This window comes from Mustelus asterias, chromosome 10, assembly GCF_964213995.1.
Source record: "Mustelus asterias chromosome 10, sMusAst1.hap1.1, whole genome shotgun sequence".
Classification (NCBI taxonomy): Eukaryota; Metazoa; Chordata; class Chondrichthyes; order Carcharhiniformes; family Triakidae; genus Mustelus; species Mustelus asterias.
In genome coordinates, this window is record NC_135810.1 from 119,070,727 (window position 1) to 119,090,235 (window position 19,509).

A 19,509-nucleotide genomic window follows, 5' to 3' on the forward strand; every position below is an offset into this window, starting at 1 on the left:
TTGCTGTCAATGTATACACGTATGGCACTTGGTAAGCTTTGTAACGTGGTTAAATCTGTATGTGATGACACACATTATGAGCAAAGCAGTTCCAACTAAGGGAGAGGCAAAAGCTTTATTGGAATTGTTTAATTTCCTTGGTGTCATGACCCTGACCTGTCCCAATTGCTTATGGAGATTTTCAATATGTAAATACATCACACTGGTGTTTTAGCGATTGCTCTTCTCAGCAACGTAGATTGGCTTCAGTATAACACAGAGGAAGATTGATTCAGCATTGAACCATCCCGGGGTGAGCTTGATGCTGACCAGTCCTGATTTTAACCTAAACATCTTGATGGGAATAGAAGAGGTGGCAGGGTTTGGGTTAGGCACCATTTCAAAACCTGCCCAACTACAACTCTTGTCAACTTCAAAACAGGTGTCCAATCCAAATCCACTGCATTACACCAGGGGAGGAGGTTAAGTTAAAATCAGGGGTTAGACACCCAAAAATGGAAACAAATCCATTCCCCAGGGCCAGTGTAGTCTGCCTTGACCCTTACGCAAAGTTTCTAACGTGCTGGTTGGACTATCTCAACCAGGGGCATCCACACACACTGTGAGCGCCACGGTCACAATGGATAAACGCCACTGTCCTCAATGCACAAGCTGCAAGAAGTCAGGCCATGACATTCATTCAACAAACCACTAACTGAGGACTGGCCAGCATCATACTGGGCAACGAAGGCAGATCACTGTAAATTGGGAGAGGGGAGTGTGCAGTGAGACCTGGTTGTCCTTGTGCACCAGTCACTGAAGGTAAGCATGCAGGTGCAGCAGTCGGTAAAGAAGGCAAATTGTTTGCTGGCCTCCATTGCGAGAGATTTCGAGTACAGGAGCAGGGATGTGTTGTTGAAACTATACAGGGCCTTGGTGAGGCCACACCTACAAAATTGCATGCAGTTTTGGTCTCCTTTTCTGAGGAAAGATGTTCTTGCTCTCGAGGGAGTGCAGCAAAGGTTTACCAGGCTGATTCCGGGGATGGTGGGACTGATGTATGAGGAGAGATTGGCTAGGTTAGGATTGTTTTTGCTGGAGTTCAGATGAATGAGGGGGGGATCTCACAGAGACTTATAAAATTCTAACAGGACTAGACAGGGAGATGCAGGAAGGGTATTACCAATGGTCGGGGAGTCCAGAACCAGGGGTCACAGTCTGAGGATTCGGGATAGACCATTTAGGATGGAGATGAGGAGACATTTCTTTACCCAAAGAGTGGTGAGCCTGTGGAATTCATTACCACAGGAAGTAGTTGATGCCAAAACATTAAATGTATTCAAGAGGCGGCTGGATATAGTACTTGGGGCGAATGGGATCAAAGGTTATGGGGAAAGTGCAAGGTTAGGCTATTGAGTTGGACGATCAGCCATGATTGTGATGAATGGCGGAGCAGGCTCGAAGGGCCGAATGGCCTCCTCCTGCTCCTATCTTCTATGTTTCTACGAATGCTGGCCTTGCCAGCGACCCCCACATCCTATGAAAGAATAAAAAAGTTTTTGGAAATAATGGACAAAGTAGATTGGATTATTCTTAATCAATTTTAAACTTTAAAATTTTTTTATCCATGAACATTTCTTCACAACGTCAAGGAATGATTGTTTAATCGGAATGTGCTATGGAAATATATCAAAAGTAAATCAGGCTCAGTATCAGATGAATACCTTCCGATGCATCCAAGACACCCAAGAGTCACTCCTTCCGTGTAAACAAACCCTTCTTCGAAAGGGCAGTTCAATAAAGTTCGCCAAGCCCCACACAATAGATTTTCATATTATCATGAAAAATACTCCCCTCCCCAAAAAGCGCTGACTCAGTCTGCTCCATGGTTCTGAGGGCCTTAGTTGTCCTCTGAATCCAAGCATTCTTCATGTGTGAGCCTAAACAATGAGTGTCAACTGACAATGCCTCGTTCTCAAGATCTCTTTTGAGCAGGATAGTCACTGGGTAGTGATCAGAGCTTTGTGTTGCCTTTCCATGGCCTCGCTCACCTAATGTCACTGCTATTTTGGTCAAACAGGGCAGTCTCAAAGTCCGCTGCGAATCATCTTAGGTGAACAATTATTCTCCTCCTTCTCGTCATAACATTCAGATCATTGTCACTCTCCTTCCTCCCCAATGTACCGTGGATATACTGGTTTGGTGGAGCTTGTTTATAGACCTCAGCAGAAGAGCTGCAAACTTTGTGCGTCTGTGGAGCTCATTGTGACACTGAGCCAGTGAAGTCATTGTCAGAGTCTAATCTTTCATGGTCCCAATCGGATAATAGACCACTGGCTGTGAACTCTGATCTCCTGACACACATCCGCAGACAAGTGGTTCTTCAAACATTATACAACACAGAAGTGGGACTGAATCATTAAGATGCTGCTGGTCATTTGTTGATATTTTTGACTGATTTGTTAAAATTTTTAAAATGCTTTACTGTGGAACAGATTCACACAGGTATCAAAGTAACTCAGGTCATCTGAGCTTGCAAATGTCACAGGTGATTAACACTGGTGATCCCAGTGAATCCAAGCCGAGTAATGCTGCTCGTGACAGGTCCCTCGTTACTCAACATCGCTGGTGAAATTGAAAGAAGACTAATTTTTATTTACAGTAACTCTTCCTCTCCCTCTGATGGGTCTCCCAAAGGCAATAAAGTCCATAATTCATTTGAACAACTCCAGGCTGCCCCTTCAGGCTCTTTTCTCCTTGGCCTCTTGTACATCTGTGTTCGCACTGGCGCAAGGGACTGACTTCGTGCCAAACAACAAGAACGCTGTCATTGCACCTTGGGAGAAGGGGAAGGGACAAAATGGGAGCAAATGAGACAAGAACACACAAAATGCATGAACCAAAGTTCCTGAAGGTAGTAGGACCAGGAGAGAATCATAGAATCCCGACAGTGCAGGAGGGGGCCATTCAGCCCATCGAGCCTGCACCAACAACAATCCCACCCAGGCCCTATGCCTGTAGCCTGCCCGTATTTACCCTGCTCGCACCCTGACACTAAGGGGCAATTTAACACGGCCAATTTAACATAACCCGCACATCTTTGGAGTGTGGGAGGAAATCAAAGCACCCGGAGGAAACCCACGCAGACGTGGTGAGAACGTGCAGACTCCACACAGACAGTCACCCAAGACCAGAATTGAACCCGGGTCCCTGGCGCTGTGAGGAAGCAGTGCTAACCCTGCTAACCGTGCTGCCCTGTGAACTGTCTGAGAGTATGGTGGAGGCAGGTTCAATCATGGCTTTCAGCACTTCATCATCTGAAGAGAATAAATGTTAGGAAAGTTGGATGATTGGGACGAGGTGAGTTGCTGCTGCAGAGAGCTGGCATGGACGCAATGGGCCAGATGGCCTTTGCCTATGCTGTCACAATTCTAGAATTCTGTGTCTCCTTACCCATTAAGGGTCCAAGCCAGTAAACGAAGCAATATTCAAGATACGTGTTTCCAGTGCAGTTGAAAGTGATCGAATAAGCCAGTGCTGGATTAAACACAGCCCCTGTCAGGTCTCCAGCTGCAAAGAGGAAAATCATTTTATCCAAACCCATTTAACATACAGAGACAGAATGGCACTGCAGTAATGTTACTAAACAGGCAGCCTGCCGAAATAACTTCGAGAGGCGAGATTAAACCTGGAATAAAAAGGTTGTATTAATGAAACTACCCGACTGTCATAATCATAGAATCCCTACAGTGCAGGAGGCCATACAGCCCTCCGAGCCTGCACTGACAACAATCCCACCCAGGCCCGATCCCTGTAACCCCATGTATTCACCCTGCTAATCCCCCTGACACTAAGGGACAATTTAGCATGGCCAATCTACCTAACCTGCACATCTTTGGACTAAAACCCGCCTGGTTCACTCATCTCCTTTAGGAAAGGAAATCAGCCATTCTTGCCCCGTCTGGCCTACATGTTAACTCCTGAATGTGATTGTCTTCTGAAGCGCCCTCTGAGACGGCCAAGCAAACCACTCAATCATATTATAATCAAGACGGCGGTGGCTCATCACCAGCTTCTCGAGATCAATTAGGGATGAGCAATAAATGCTGAGCCTTGCCAGCCATGCCCACATTCTGAGAGAAGGAAGAAATAAAGCCAACAGAAGCAGGAAAAGACCTCTCGGTCAAGAAATTAATCAATTTTTGACAGACCCACCACAACATCCCAATTCCTTCTCTGCCCAGAGAAATCACCTCTTGAATCTTGCTTGCTTTGTGGGTGGCACGGTGGCACAGTGGTTAGCACTGCTGCCTCACAGCTCCAGGGACCCAGGTTCGATTCCTCGCTCGGGTCACTGTCTGTGCGAAGTTTGCACGTTCTCCCTGTGTCTGCGTGGGTTTCCTCCGGGTGCTCCAGTTTCCTCCCACACTCCAAAGATGTGTGGGTTAGGTGCATTGGCTATGCTAAATTGCCCCTTAGTGTCCCAGGATGCATAGGTTGGAGAGATTAGTGGGTTAAATATGTGGGATTACGGGGATAAAGCCTGGGTGGGATTGTTGTCGGTGCAGACTCGATGGGCCAAATGGCCTCCTTCTGCACTGTAGGGTTTCTATGATATGATTGATTGGTCTTTCGAGTAATTTTATCCCACAGTACAAGAAAAGAAGAGGAAGAACGAAGAGACTGCAAGAAACTACAAAAGGACGTGAATGTAGCCCAGTCCATCACTCAAACCAGCCTCCCATCCATTGACTCTCTCTACACTTCCCACTGCCTCTGCAAAGCAGCCAGCACCGCGGACATTCTCTCTTCCACCTTCTTCCTTCGGGAAAAAGATACAAAAGTTTGAGGTCACGTACCAACCGACTCAAGAACAGCTTCTTCCCTGCTGCTGTCAGTTTGAATGGACCTGCCTCGCATTAAGTTGACCTTTCTCCTCCCTAGCTATGACTGTAACACTACATTTTGCACTCTCTCATTTCCTTCTCTATGAACGGTATGCTTTGACTGTATAGCGCGCAAGAAACAATACTTTTCACTGTATGCTAATACATGTGACAATAGTAAATCAAACCAAAATTACTGACAATCTTTCCCAACTACAGGATGCGCTTTGTAGCCAAGTTCAGTATTTTTAAGTGTCAGGGAACATAGATTTTGTGACATTTTGTAATAGAGAGTTGGACAACCTACTGCAGGTACCTCAAATCACTGGAGAAGTACCACAGGTGGTGCCTTTGCAAGATACTCCAAATGCTGTGGTAAGAAATGTGACCAACAACATCTTTTACTCCCAAACCAACAGGTCCAACCCGGAGGTGCTAATCACTCAAACACAGCGGGTATGGGGGTGTTCAACGCACAATTTTCAGATTCCGGAGTAAGAATCTCAGTTTAACCAGTTGTTCTGACACCTGATCTCATCCCTGGTGGGCAAAGTACCGGATTCTTTACAATCAGACTTCACTGCCACGATGGTGGAGAGACACAGTTGTTCAAATGACCCATCCCTTCACAGCACAGGCAGCACCGTGGCACAATGGTTAGCACTGCTGCCTCACAGCGCCAGGGACCCGGGTTCAATTCCAGCCTCTGGGTCACTGTCTGTGCAGAGTTTCCCCTTTCTCCCCGTGTCTGCGTGGGTTTCCTCCGGGTGCTCCGGTTACCTCCCACAGTCCAAAGATGTGTGGGTTAGGTGGATTGACTATGATAAATTGCCCCTTAGGGTCAGGGCGATCAGCAGGGTAAACGTGTGGGGTTTCGGGGATGGAGCCTGGGTGGGATTGTTGTCGGTGCAGACTCGATGGGCTGAATGGCCTCCTTCTGTACTGTAGGCATTCTATGGGTTAGCAAGGCTATGCAGCCCCTGTTGTGGAACAGCCTGCCAACAGTCACCATGTGTTCACACGTGAAGGGCAATTCCTTTATCAAGTTTATTTGTTAGTATCACAAGCAGGCTTACATTAACACTGCAATGAAGTTACTGTGAACATCCCCTACACAAGATGGCAAGAAAATTGTGGCGGGGGAGGAATGAGTATGATAAAAAGTCCCGAGTCGCCTGCATGTGAACAGTGCAGAGGGTCACGAAATGTTCTTGGCGGACAGGATTAAGGAGAATCCCAAGGCATTTTATTCATACGTTAGGAACAAAAGGGTTGTAAGGGAAAAAATCGGACCTCTCAGGGACAAAAGTGGGGACTTATGCTTGGAGCCCAAAGAGGTAGGGGAGATCCTAAATGAATACTTTGCGTCGGTATTCACTAAGGAGAGGGATGTGTTGACTGGGAGTGTCTCGGAGGGGAGTGTTGAACCGTTGGAGAAAATCTCCATTACAAAGGAGGAAGTGTTAGGTTTGTTAGAGAATATAAAGACTGACAAATCCCCAGGGCCTGATGGAATCTATCCAAGGCTGCTCAGGGAGACGAGAGGTGAAATCGTTGGGCCTCTGACGCAAATCTTTGTCTCGTCACTGGACACAGGTGAGGTCCCAGAGGATTGGAGGATAGCTAATGTGGTCCCGTTATTTAAGAAGGGTAGGAAGGATAACCCGGGTAATTATAGGCCGGTGAGCTTGACGTCCGTGGTGGGGAAGTTGTTGGAGAAGATTCTTAAAGATAGGATGTATGCGCATTTAGAAAGGAATAAACTCATTAACGATAGTCAACATGGTTTTGTGAGAGGGAGGTCATGCCTCACGAACCTGGTGGTGTTTTTTGAAGAAGTGACCAAAATGGTTGACGAAGGAAGGGCCGTGGATGTTGTCTATATGGACTTTAGTAAAGCGTTTGACAAAGTCCCTCATGGTAGGCTAGTGAAAAAGGTTGGATCCCATGGGATAAAGGGGGAGGTGGCTAGATGGGTGGAGAACTGGCTTGGTCATAGAAGACAGAGGGTGGTAGTGGAAGGGTCTTTTTCCGGCTGGAGGCCTGTGACTAGTGGTGTACCGCAGGGCTCTGTATTGGGACCTCTGCTGTTTGTGATTTATATAAATGATCTGGAAGAAGGAGTAACTGGGGTGATCAGTAAGTTTGCGGACGACACAAAACTGGCAGGACTTGCAGATAGTGAGGAACATTGTCAGAGGCTACAGAAGGATATAGATAGGCTGGAAATTTGGGCAAGGAAATGGCAGATGGAGTTCAATCCTGATAAATGCGAAGTGATGCATTTTGGTGGGAATAATGTAGGGAGGAGCTACACGATAAATGGAAGAACCATAAAGGGTGTAGAGACGCAGAGGGACCTGGGTGTGCAAGTCCACAGATCTTTGAAGGTGACGTCACAGGTGGAGAAGGTGGTGAAGAAGGCATATGGCATGCTTGCCTTTATAGGACGGGGCATAGAGTATAAAAGTTGGGGTCTGATGTTGCAGATGTATAGAACGTTGGTTCGGCCGCATTTGGAATACTGCGTCCAGTTCTGGTCGCCACACTACCAGAAGGACGTGGAGGCTTTGGAGAGAGTACAGAGGAGGTTTACCAGGATGTTGCCTGGTATGGAGGGGCTTGGTTATGAGGAGAGATTGGGGAAACTGGGGTTGTTCTCCTTGGAAAGACGGAGGATGAGGGGAGACTTAATAGAGGTGTATAAAATTATGAAAGGCATAGATAGGGTGAACGGTGGGAAGCTTTTCCCCGGGTCGGTGGTGACGTTCACGAGGGGTCATAGGTTCAAGGTGAAGGGGGGGAGGTTTAACACAGATATCAGAAGGACATATTTCACACAGAGGGTCGTGGGGGCCTGGAATGTGTTGCCGGGCAAGGTGGTGGAGGCGGACACACTGGGAACGTTTAAGACTTATCTAGACAGCTATATGAACGGAGTGGGAATGGAGGGATACAAAAGAGTGGTCTAGTTTGGACCAGGGAGCGGCGCGGGCTAATTGTTCCTGGTTTCTCGTTTCAAGGCTTCATTCTACGATCATCTTGCTGGTGCCAGTACAGAGTGAGACTGCGGATAGTTGGGAACCTGTCTCGGGGGCAGGGAATTCATATGGTGTTCGTGGAAGTGGAAATGACTAGGGTTGGGAAGCATTTTCCGATCGGGGCCATTGTGATCTCCTGGACTCGTTTCGATCGCCTCAGGGGGTCGGAGAGGAATTTCCCAGATTTTTTTTTTTTCCCCATATTGGCCCTGGGGTTTTTCACTCTGGGTTTTCGCCTCTCCCTGGAGATCACATGGTCTGGAATGGGGGGGTGGGGGTAAGTTAATAGGTTGTAATGAACAAAGCATCATAGCTGTGAGGGACAGCTCGGTGGATAGGATATTGGTATGTAGATAGGCTGGAAAATTGGGCGGGGATCCTGGATTCAGGATTCAATCCTGGACCGGGGAGCGGCGCAGGCTTGGAGGGCCGAAGGGCCTGTTCCTGTGCTGTATTGTTCTTTGTTCTTTGTTCTTTGCAGTATGAATCAGCTTTCCACTCAGGCCAAGGAGGATAAATCCTGCTCCATAGCAACACACGGCAGGCAGGTAATTAGCAGCCTTGGTTAAAATAAGCACAGGAAAGTGCAGGGTAAACAAAGGCAACAAGACTTCAAGCGAATGTGATAGCAAAGGGGCGATGGACCTTTTAAACAAAGCAAATCTAAAGATGTTTCTATGGAGCATTTGGGTGATTGGCAGTTCCCTCTGTGACACACACACATTAACGTATCCTCTGCCGAGTACAATCTATCGCCATGGTTAATCACGGCAAGCAGGGTTTAATTTTCTCGGCACCCTTCCATCGTACAGTTGCTGCACCAGTCTGTAAAAACCAAAAGATCAGAGGGTGGCAGAATGAGGGAAGTGTGCGGCGGGGGTTGGGGTGCTGGGCACACATAGCTACACATTCAGACCATCTAGTGCAACCACATATGGGCGGCAGGGTGTCACAGTGGTTAGCACTGCAGCCTCACAGCACCAGGGACCCAGGTTCGATTCCCAGCTTGGGTCACTGTCTGGGCGGAGTCTGCACATTCTCCCCGTGTCTGCGTGGGTTTCCTCCGGGTGTTCCTGTTTCCTCCCACAGCCCAAAAACGTGCAGGGTAGCTGGATTGGCCATGCTAAATTGCCCCTTAGTATCAGGGGGATTAGCTAGGGTAAAAGCATGGGGTTATGGGGATAGGGCCTGGGTGGGATTGTGGTCGGTGCAGACTCGGTGGGCCAAATGGCCGCCTTTAGCACTGTAGGGATTCTATGATTGTGTATGGTGCTGACTAACAGTCCCAAATAAAAGCAAAACCCTGCAGATGCTGGAGTCTGAAACAAAAACAGAAAATGCTGGAAAATCTCAGCAGGTCTGACAGCGTCTGTTCAGAGAGAATAGAGCAAAAGTTTCGAGTCTGGATGACTCTTCGTCAGAGCTCTCTCTCTCCATAGATGCTGTCAGACCTGCTGAGATTTTCCAGCATTTTATGGTTAAATACCTGCTCTGTGCTGAGTTAGTCTTTTCTAGCTGATAGTTGGGGTTTGGGTTCAGCAATGAGGTTGATGGCTGTTGGGGGAAGAAAGGGGGAGGGTAGGGGGTGGACTGAGAAGGGGGACAGGGACAGGATTGGCCAGGATACCCAGCCGGAAGGTGGGGTACATGCTGACGTCCAGGCCAGGATCATGCTGGACCACAACGCCCACCACAACCGAATAGCACATCTCAGCTCACAGGTGAAGAGCGAGATGCTGAGGAGCGGAGGGTGCCTTCATGACGACACTGCAGGGCGGAAGGTCGAGGATTGGAGGAGACAGCAGAGCGTCCTGCAGGGGAGACCGTGCGCCATTGGGAGGACACACTCACTTCAGGCAAACAACAGAACAGCACTGGAACAGGCCCTTCGGCCCTCCAGGCCTGCGCCGCTCATGCTGCCTGCCTCGACTAAAACCGTATGTACTTCCAGAGTCCTTTTCCTTCCATTCCCATCCTATTCATGTATTCGTCTAGTTGCCCCTTAAATGCCGCTATCGTACCTGCTCCCACCACCTCCCTCGGGCAGTGCGTTCCAGACATTCACCACCCTCTGTGTAAAAAACTTGCCTCGCACATCTCCTCTAAACTTCTCCCCACGCACCTTAAACCTATGTCCCCGAGTACTTGACTTCTTACCCTAGGAAAGAGCACCTGACTATCCACTCTGTCCATGCCACTCATAATCTTGTAAACACCTATCAGGTCACCCCTCAACCTCTGTCGTTCCAGTGAGAACAAACCGAGTTTATCCAACCTCTCCTCATAGCGAATACCCCTGAACCTTCTGGTAAAGCCTGGTGCAAGTTAGACATTCAAACCAACCCCAGCTCAGACCTCACGTTCCTCTCTTACATCAGGATATTGAGCTTGATGAACAGCCACAGTCAAAACCGAATGCCGGAGCCGGCTCGAAGGGCCGAATGGCCTACTCCTGCTGCTATTTTCTATATCGAGATGCTGTTTCCTATTGTGTTTGGGGGGGGGAAGAGACTAAAACCAGGGACTATCAATAGACAAAGGGTCGGCTGGACTCGAAACGTCAGCTATTTTCTTTCCTTACAGATGCTGCCAGACCTGCTGAGATTTTCCAACATTTTCTCTTTTTTGGTTTCAAATTGCAGCATCCGCAGTAATTTGCTTTGATCCGACTATCAATATGAGATGGTCACCAATAAATCCAATCAGGAATTCCGGAGAAATTTATTTTCCCAGAGTGTGGTGAGAACGTGGGCTCACTACCGCTAGGAGCAGGTGAGACAGGCATTTCAGGGAAAGCTGGATCAACATGAAGAACAAAGGAGTCGAGGATTTGGTGACAGAGGAAGAGGAGTGGGAGGAGAAGCATAAGGACTGGCACAGACTATCTGGGCTGTATGGCTTTACCTGCGCTGTACACTATGTAATTCTGAGTGTCAATCACATCAAAGGCTGAACCCGCATTTATTCCAGAATCCCGACTGTGTTCCAGATGTAATTTGCTGCATCACCGACTAGCAAACACAGCGGCCGCTGCTCCAACTGCTTTAGGATTCCTGTGGGGATCAGGTACTGCTTACACACACTTTACACATACAAATGTTCTGGCCGTTCTAATGTGTGCTTTCAGCTCTGCACTGGGCCAGCCCCTCTTAGCTCAAAAAGAGCATCACATGGCTCAGATGAGACTTTAGAGATAGGTGGAAAATCGACTCCACGGCACTGTTCTGACAAGCAGGAGAGATTTCCCTGGTGTCCTGGTTAATTAACATCAATAAAACAGATTATCTCTGGTCATTATGACCCTGCTCTTAGCTTGCAATGTGCAGATTCAACCCCCTCCCAATAACAGTGGCTACTCTTATACTGCTACTTAGGCTGGAAAGAGTTTTGGGATATCAGAGGTTGTAAAAGACACCATATAAATGACAAATCTATCTGCCTTCATGAATCCCAACTTCGTCAACCTTTCAAATTATGTCCATTAGCCCCATAATCCAGCCGTTGCCCCCCCCCGGCGACCCCCCCGGGTTTTGGGGCGGGGGGCAGTAGATATTGAAAAGCAGCGTAGCCAGTTCCCCAAAATACCCACCAATAACAGTGTCAGAGTGGGGGATGGGATCAAACATCCACCTGGAAACGATTAGACCATTCGTTCAGCAACTGAACATCCTTCAAAATCAGACTTTAACCCTTCAGCGCGTTTTCATTCAACTGTACAACTATTAAGTTAAACAATTAACCAACATGTTTTTTTGCCCTGTTGTTCAACTCAAGTGGCAAATTATACCTTTTTAAACACAGGAAGTAATTTTTACCAGCAATTTTCTTTCAACTTTACAAGGGAATCATTTTCTCTTTTTTTATTACTTTTGTTAGGCAAGAGTATTAAAAGTTGGGGAATCAAGGCGAATAGACGAAGTTAAGGCAAAAACCAGTCACAATGTAACTGAACAGCAGAGCAGGCTCGATGGGCTGAATGACCTCTTCCTGCTCCAATGTTCCTCCTGTTCCTTGAGGGCACTATCACACCCCAGGGATATAGAAACACTCCAGTCCCACACCGAGGTGTGAATTCTTCACATCAGCCTAAAAACAGCTGGGACTATTCAACTATCGCAGCCATACCCTCCTCTAACACCCACATTAATGCGCTTCTAGCAGGAGTCGCTGTCTAAAGGACAACGATCGCTGGCTAGTCTCTCGCCAGCTAGAACAACAAAGGAACTATCCCCGGCGTCCTGGACAATATTTATTCCTCAAGTCAATCAAATAAACTCAGCAGGTCTGACAGCGTCTGTGGAGAGAGAAACAGAGTTAACGTTTCGAGTCCATGTGACATTTTCAGCCAGGGTGCTGCCGTGGCCCTGGCGGTGATTGGATCGCGGGGGGATGGGAGGGTGGGTGCAGAACCTGCTGAGGCCAAACCCGCACCTCCGCCACCTCAGTTATCTGCTGATTATCACATTGCTGTTTGTGGGAGCTTGCTGTGATCAAATGGGCTGCTGTGTTTCCTTCTTTACAACAGTGACTATACAACAAAAGTACCTCATTGGCGACAGGACACTTTGAGATGTCGTGAATATAAGAAAGGCGCTATAAAAAGCACGGACTTTCTTTAATGCGGTCAACTCCCAAGTGTTCTCTGAAACGACCCAGCAAGCCACTCAGCTGATCAAAGTGCTGGCAGGAGTTCAGGACGAAGGCCCACAGGCAATAAATGCTGGCTGTGGCAGCGATGACCATCTCCCGAGAAATAAATACAAAGAGAAGTAAAAATCGATAGTAGTGGAAAGGGAGAGACGGTGATCGGCTAAACAAGTACGATCATAGTGCTGGTTTTCCTTGGAATGAATTAGAATTAGAAATCTTACAGCACAGAAAGAGACCATTCGGCCCATCGAGTCTGCACCGACCACAATCCCACCCAGGCCCCACCCCCATATCCCTACATATTTACCCACGAATCCTTCTAACCTACGCATCCCAGGACACCAAGGGCAATTTTAGCATGGCCAATCAACCTAACCCGCACATCTTTGGACTGTGGGAGGAAACCGGAACACCCGGAGGAAACCCACGCAGACACGAGGAGAATGTGCAAACTCCACACAGACAGTGACCCAAGCCGGGAATCGAACACAGGTTCCTGGTGCTGTGAAGCAGCAGCGCTAACCACTGTGCTACCGTGCCGCCCTATTGGGCAGAAGGAGGCCATTTGGCCCATCGAGTCTGCACCGACCACAATTCCATCCAGGCCCTATCCCCATAACCCCATGTATTTACCCTAGCTTGACCACCCTGACACTGAGGGGCAATTTAGCATGGCCACGGTGACACAGTGGTTAGCACTGCTGCCTCACAGCGCCAGGGACCCAGGTTCGATTCCTGGCTTGGGTCACTGTCTGTGCGGAGTTTGCACATTCTCCCCGTGTCTGCGTGGGTTTCCTCCGGGTGCTCCAGTTTCCTCCCACAGTCTGAAAGACGTGCTGGTTAGGTGCATTGGCTGTGCTAAACTCTCCCTCAGTGTAACCTGAACAGGCGCCGGAGTGTGGCGGCTAGGGGATTTTCACAGTAACTTCATTGCAGTGTTAATGTAAGCCTACTTGTGACTAATAAATAAATAAACTTTAAACCCGCACATCTTTGGAGTGTGGGAGGAAACCGGAGCATCCGGAGGAAACCCACGCAGACATGGGGAGAATGTACAGAATCCGCACAGACAGTGACCCAAGCTGGGTCATACTTATAGAGGCCTATAAAATAATGAGGTGCATAGATCAGCTAGATAGTCAACATCTTTTCCCCAAAGGTAGGGGAGTCTAAAACTAGAGGGCATAGGTTTAAGGTGAGAGGGGAGAGATACAAAAGGGTCCAGAGGGGCAATTTTTTCACAGAGGGTGGTGAGCATCTGGAACAAGCTGCCAGAGGTAGTAGTGGAGGCGGGTACAATTTTGTCTTTTAAAAAGCGTTTGGACAGTTACATGGGTAAGATGAGTATAGAGGGATATGGGCCAAATGCGGGCAATTGGGAGTAGCTTGGGGTTTTAAAAATAAAGGCAGCATGGACAAGTTAGGCCAAAGGGCCTGTTTCCATGCTGTGAACCTCTATGACTATATGCACCGTACCCACCTGCAATCACGAGGAAGGTGATCATCGCAGCCACCGCGTGTATCTTGTGTGTCTGCTTGAGGCACTGAAATCTGAAGAGGGCGGCTCTCAGTGCAAAGGCGCAGAAGAACTCTGCGACCAGCCCTTGGCCAATGGTGGTGTTCAGCGCGGAGGCGCATTCGGACTGGCGGAGGCGATGGTGCCAGTGCAGGTCCGACAAGTCCATGGCCCACACCATCTCCGACAACTGTCGGGCTATCGAGGCAGCTCCAAACTGCACCAGCAGTTTGCTGGCTGTCACCTGGCTGCTGCTCTGCCCGCAAAGGAACTGCTCCAGGCAGCTCAGCGGGTTGCAAGTGGCACCGTCGAAGGTGGTGAGGTGGACGATGGTTATGACGTAGGTGAAGGCCAGCCCCGGAATCCAGCCCAGCAGCCCGGAGCCCCCCAGGAGCTGCAGCTCGTGCGTGCAGACGCACAGCTGCAAGGTGCAGAGGAGCTCCCCCGCCACCTCCAGCAGGGGGGTCTCCGGCCCCGGGCAGCTCTGCCTCCTACCAGAGCGCCGGCGGCGGCACAGCAGCTCCCTGGTCGTGCGGCGCAGCAGCTGGCACACCGTCACCACGCTTGCCAGGACGCCGACTGAAACCAGAACATCCTCCATCCTCCGGCACTGGGCAGGTGGCGCAGGGGCAGGAAGCCACCTGATGGGCGAGAGGGTGGCAGGGGGCGGATTCAGACCTGTGGGCAGTGGATCAGAGAGGAATTTGGAGCTGGGGGTGGGGTGGGGAGCAGTGAGAGGCAGGTTTGGAGGGAGGGATTGTGTGTGAGGAGATGGTGGGGGGTGGAGGAGGTGGGGGAGGGGGGTGGAGGGGAGGTGGGAGGAAGGGGGGGTTGGAGGAGGAGGGGGGCTGTGGAGGAGGGGGGGCTGTGGAGGAGGGGGGGCTGAGGAGGGGGAGGTGAGGGGGGCTGAGGAGGGGGAGGTGAGCTGTGGAGGGGGAGGTGAGGGGGGCTGAGGAGGGGGAGCTGAGGGGGGCTGTGGAGGGGGAGGTGAGGGGGGCTGAGGAGGGGGAGCTGAGGGGGGCTGTGGAGGGGGAGGTGAGGGGGTCTGAGGAGGGGGAGGTGAGCTGTGGAGGGGGAGGTGAGGGGGGCTGAGGAGGGGGAGGTGAGCTGTGGAGGGGGAGGTGAGGGGGGCTGAGGAGGGGGAGCTGAGGGGGGCTGTGGAGGGGGAGCTGAGGGGGGCTGTGGAGGGGGAGCTGAGGGGGGCTGAGGAGGGGGAGCTGAGGGGGGCTGTGGAGGGGGAGGTGAGGGGGGCTGAGGAGGGGGAGGTGAGGGGGGCTGAGGAGGGGGAGGTGAGGGGGGCTGAGGAGGGGGAGGTGAGCTGTGGAGGGGGAGGTGAGGGGGGCTGAGGAGGGGGAGCTGAGGGGGGCTGTGGAGGGGAGGTGAGGGGGGCTGAGGAGGGGGAGGTGAGGGGGGCTGAGGAGGGGGAGGTGAGGGGGGCTGAGGAGGGGGAGGTGAGAGGGGCTGAGGGTGAGGGGGGGGTGAATCAGTCTGCAGCCGCGGATCCACAGGAGCCGGCCGGCGCTCTCTCCCCTCAGGCCTGAGCCGCTCTCTCTCTCTCTCCCGGTCCCGGTGTGTCGCTGTCTCTCCGCCGCTGCCGCTCTGACAGCCCGGGACTGGGGGGGCGGGGCCTCGGCACTGGGGCGGAGTTTCCAAATAGGGGCGGGGTCTCGGATATCGGGCGGGGCTCAGTAATGGGGGCGGGGCCGCTCCGTGCTGCTGTTTCTTAGGGGCTGGGCGTCTCAAGGCGAGACTAAACCCCAGGGCAGGGTGCAATGGGATTGGAGTAAGGGGGTAAACCCCAGGGCAAGGTGCAATGGGATTGGGTAAGGGGGTAAACCCCAGGGTAGGATGCAATAGGATTGGGTAAGGGGGCAAACCCCAGGGCAAGGTGCAATGGGATTGGGTAAGGGGGTAAACCCCAGGGCAGGGTGCAATGGGATTGGGTAAGGGGGTAAACCCCAGGGCAGGGTGCAATGGGATTGGAGTAAGGGGGTAAACCCCAGGGCAAGGTGCAATGGGATTGGGTAAGGGGGTAAACCCCAGGGTAGGATGCAATAGGATTGGGTAAGGGGGCAAACCCCAGGGCAAGGTGCAATGGGATTGGGTAAGGGGGTAAACCCCAGGGCAGGGTGCAATGGGATTGGGTAAGGGGGTAAACCCCAGGGCAGGGTGCAATGGGATTGGGTAAGGGGGTAAACCCCAGGGCAGGGTGCAATGGGATTGGGTAAGGGGATAAACCCCAGGGTAGGGTGCAATGGGATTGGGTAAGGGGGTAAACCCCAGGGTAGGGTGCAATGGGATTGGGTAAGGGGGTAAACCCCAGGATAGGGTGCAATGGGATTGGGTAAGGGGGTAAACCCCAGGATAGGGTGCAATGGGATTGGGGTAAGGGGGTAAACCCCAGGATAGGGTGCAATGGGATTGGGTAAGGGGGTAAACCCCAGGATAGGGTGCAATGGGATTGGGTAAGGGGGTAAACCCCAGGATAGGGTGCAATGGGATTGGGTAAGGGGGTAAACCCCAGGATAGGGTGCAATGGGATTGGGTAAGGGGGTAAACCCCAGGATAGGGTGCAATGGGATTGGGTAAGGGGGTAAACCCCAGGATAGGGTGCAATGGGATTGGGTAAGGGGGTAAACCCCAGGGTAGGGTGCAATGGGATTGGGTAAGGGGGTAAACCCCAGGGTAGGGTGCAATGGGATTGGGTAAGGGGGTAAACCCCAGGGTAGGGTGCAATGGGATTGGGTAAGGGGGGAAACCCCAGGGCAGGGTGCAATGGGATTGGGTAAGGGGGTAAACCTCAGGGTAGGGTGCAATGGGATTGGGTAAGGGGGTAAACCCCAGGATAGGGTGCAATGGGATTGGGTAAGGGGGTAAACCCCAGGGCAGGGTGCAATGGGATTGGGTAAGGGGGTAAACCCCAGGGTAGGGTGCAATGGGATTGGGTAAGGGGGTAAACCCCAGGGCAGGGTGCAATGGGATTGGGTAAGGGGGTAAACCCCAGGATAGGGTGCAATGGGATTGGGTAAGGGGGTAAACCCCAGGATAGGGTGCAATGGGATTGGGTAAGGGGGTAAACCCCAGGGCACGGTGCAATGGGATTGGGTAAGGGGGTAAACCCCAGGGCAGGGTGCAATGGGATTGGGTAAGGGGGTAATTTCCCAGGCAGGGTGCAATGGGATTGGGTAAGGGGGTGAAACCCCAGGGCAGGGTGCAATGGGATTGGGTAAGGGAGTAAACCCCAGGGCAGGGTGCAATGGGATTCGGTAAGGGGGTGAAACCCCAGGGCAGGGTGCAATGGGATTGGGTAGGGATCAAGCTACAGGTGATGGCTAAGTGGGATTGGTAAAGAGAGTTATGAGGAAGAGAGGAATGGGATTGTGCAGGAAGGCAGCTATTGATCAGGGGACCGGGTGGTAATAATTACTGGAGTTGACACATGGGAGGGGGTTGCAATGTAATTGTGGGACAGAAGGCATTTACTCAAGTGTTTATGACTGTTGAGTGCAAGTTATGGAATACAGGTGGATGGAAGCTGGAACTAAGGAGAGGGCAATTGTGAACAGGAACTGTAAGCAACTATGGCGATCGTGAATAAGGATAGTGTTGAGATCGTTGTGGTTGCACCCATCCCCTTGTATAATCCATCACACTTCTCATGAGCTTTGCAGATTGTTGGAGAGGTTTTAATGGATCAGAAGGTGAATCATTCATCATGAAGATCATGCATAGAGTCACAGAAGTTTACAGCATGGAAGCAGGCCCTTCTGCCCAACTTGTCCATGCTGCCCTTTTTTTTTAACTACTTAGTCCCAATTGCCCACATTTGGCCCATATCCCTGTATATCCATCTTACCCATGTAAGAAAAATTCTAGAAAAGATTCTAGAAAAAGTGAGAGGGCATGGGATCCAAGGGGCTGCTGCCCGGTGGATCCAGAACTGGTTTGCCCAAAGAAGGCAGAGAGTGGGTATAGATGGGTCTTTTTCTAAATGGAGGTCGGTCACCAGTGGTGTGCCCCAGGGATCTGTTCTGGGACCCTTGCTGTTTGTCATTTTCATAAATGACCTGAATGAGGAAGCGGAGGGATGGGTTGGTAAGTTTGCCGACGACACGAAGGTTGGTGGGGTTGTGGATATTCTGGAGGGATGTCAGAATTTACAGAGGGACATAGATAGGATGCAAGACTGGGCGGAGAAGTGGCAGATGGACTTCAACCCAGATAAATGCGTCGTGGTCCATTTTGGTAGGACAAATGGGATGAAGGAGTACAATATAAAGGGAAAGACTCTTAGTACGGTAGAGGATCAGAAGGATCTTGGGGTCCAGGTCCATAGGACTCTGAAATTGGCCCCGCAGGTGGAGGAGGTGGTTAAGAAGGCCTATGGTGTGCTGGCCTTTATCAATCGAGGGATTGAGTTTAGGAGTCCGGGGATAATGATGCAGCTATATAAGACCCTCGTCAGACCCCACTTGGAGTACTGTGCTCAGTTCTGGTTGCCTCACTATAGGAAGGATGTGGAAAAGATTGAAAGGGTGCAGAGGAGATTTACAAGGATGTTGCCTGGATTGAGTGGCATGCCTTATGAGGATAGGCTGAGGGAGCTCGGTCTTTTCTCCTTGGAGAGACAAAAGATGAGAGGAGACCTAATAGAGGTGTATAGATGTTGAGAGGCATAGAGCGGGTGGACTCTCAGAGGCTTTTTCCCAGGGTGGAAATGTCTGCTACGAGAGGACACAGGTTTAAGGTGCTGGGGGGTAGGTACAGGGGAGATGTTAGGGGTAAGTTTTTCACACAGAGGGTGGTGGGTGAGTGGAATCGGCTGCCGTCAGGGGTGGTGGAGGTGAACTCAATAGGGTCTTTTAAGAGACTCCTGGATGAGTACATGGAGCTTACTAGGATGGAGGGTTATAGGTAGGTCTAGAAGGTAGGGATGTGTTCGGCACAACTTGTGGGCCGAAGGGCCTGTTTGTGCTGTAGTTTTTCTATGTTTCTATGAAACTATCTAAATGCTTTTTAAAAGACAAATTGTACCCGCCTTTACAACTACTTCTAGCAGCTTGTTCCAGACACTTAACACCCTCTGTGAAAAAAGTCCCTCTGGACCCTTTTGTATCTCCCCTCTCACCGTAAACCTATGTCCTCTAGTTTTAGACTCCCCTACCTTTGGGAGGGTCTAAGCAGATCTGGCTCAAGAGGTTGAATGGCTTACTTCTGTTCCTAAGTGCTGTTGAACTCAAGTCTACTCAAGCTGTCTTGAAAACGGTCAATGATTAAAATTAAATATATTAGGTAGAGGAATATATTAAAGAAAGGACACTTGCATAAGGTTTTCACAGAATGATGGACAAATCTTCAAATTATCAGGAAAACTCTCAGAATGAAATGGTAATGAGAATGCAACCTGATTTATTCAGCCAAAGAAAATGGCAACCAA

The 19,509-nt window shown here is 50.5% G+C and overlaps 1 protein-coding gene across 1 annotated transcript; it reads right to left on the reverse strand.

Moving 5' to 3' along the window:
* Positions 1–1,686: 1,686 nt before the first annotated feature.
* aqp11 (aquaporin 11) lies at positions 1,687–14,747 on the reverse strand. The gene is made up of 3 exons (XM_078222579.1): positions 14,037–14,747; positions 3,433–3,549; positions 1,687–2,815 (listed from the first exon to the last, which is right to left on the reverse strand). The coding sequence occupies exons 1-3, from the start codon at positions 14,671–14,673 to the stop codon at positions 2,721–2,723; spliced, it is 849 nt and encodes a 282-aa protein (XP_078078705.1). The 5' UTR covers positions 14,674–14,747; the 3' UTR covers positions 1,687–2,720.
* Positions 14,748–19,509: the final 4,762 nt, after the last annotated feature.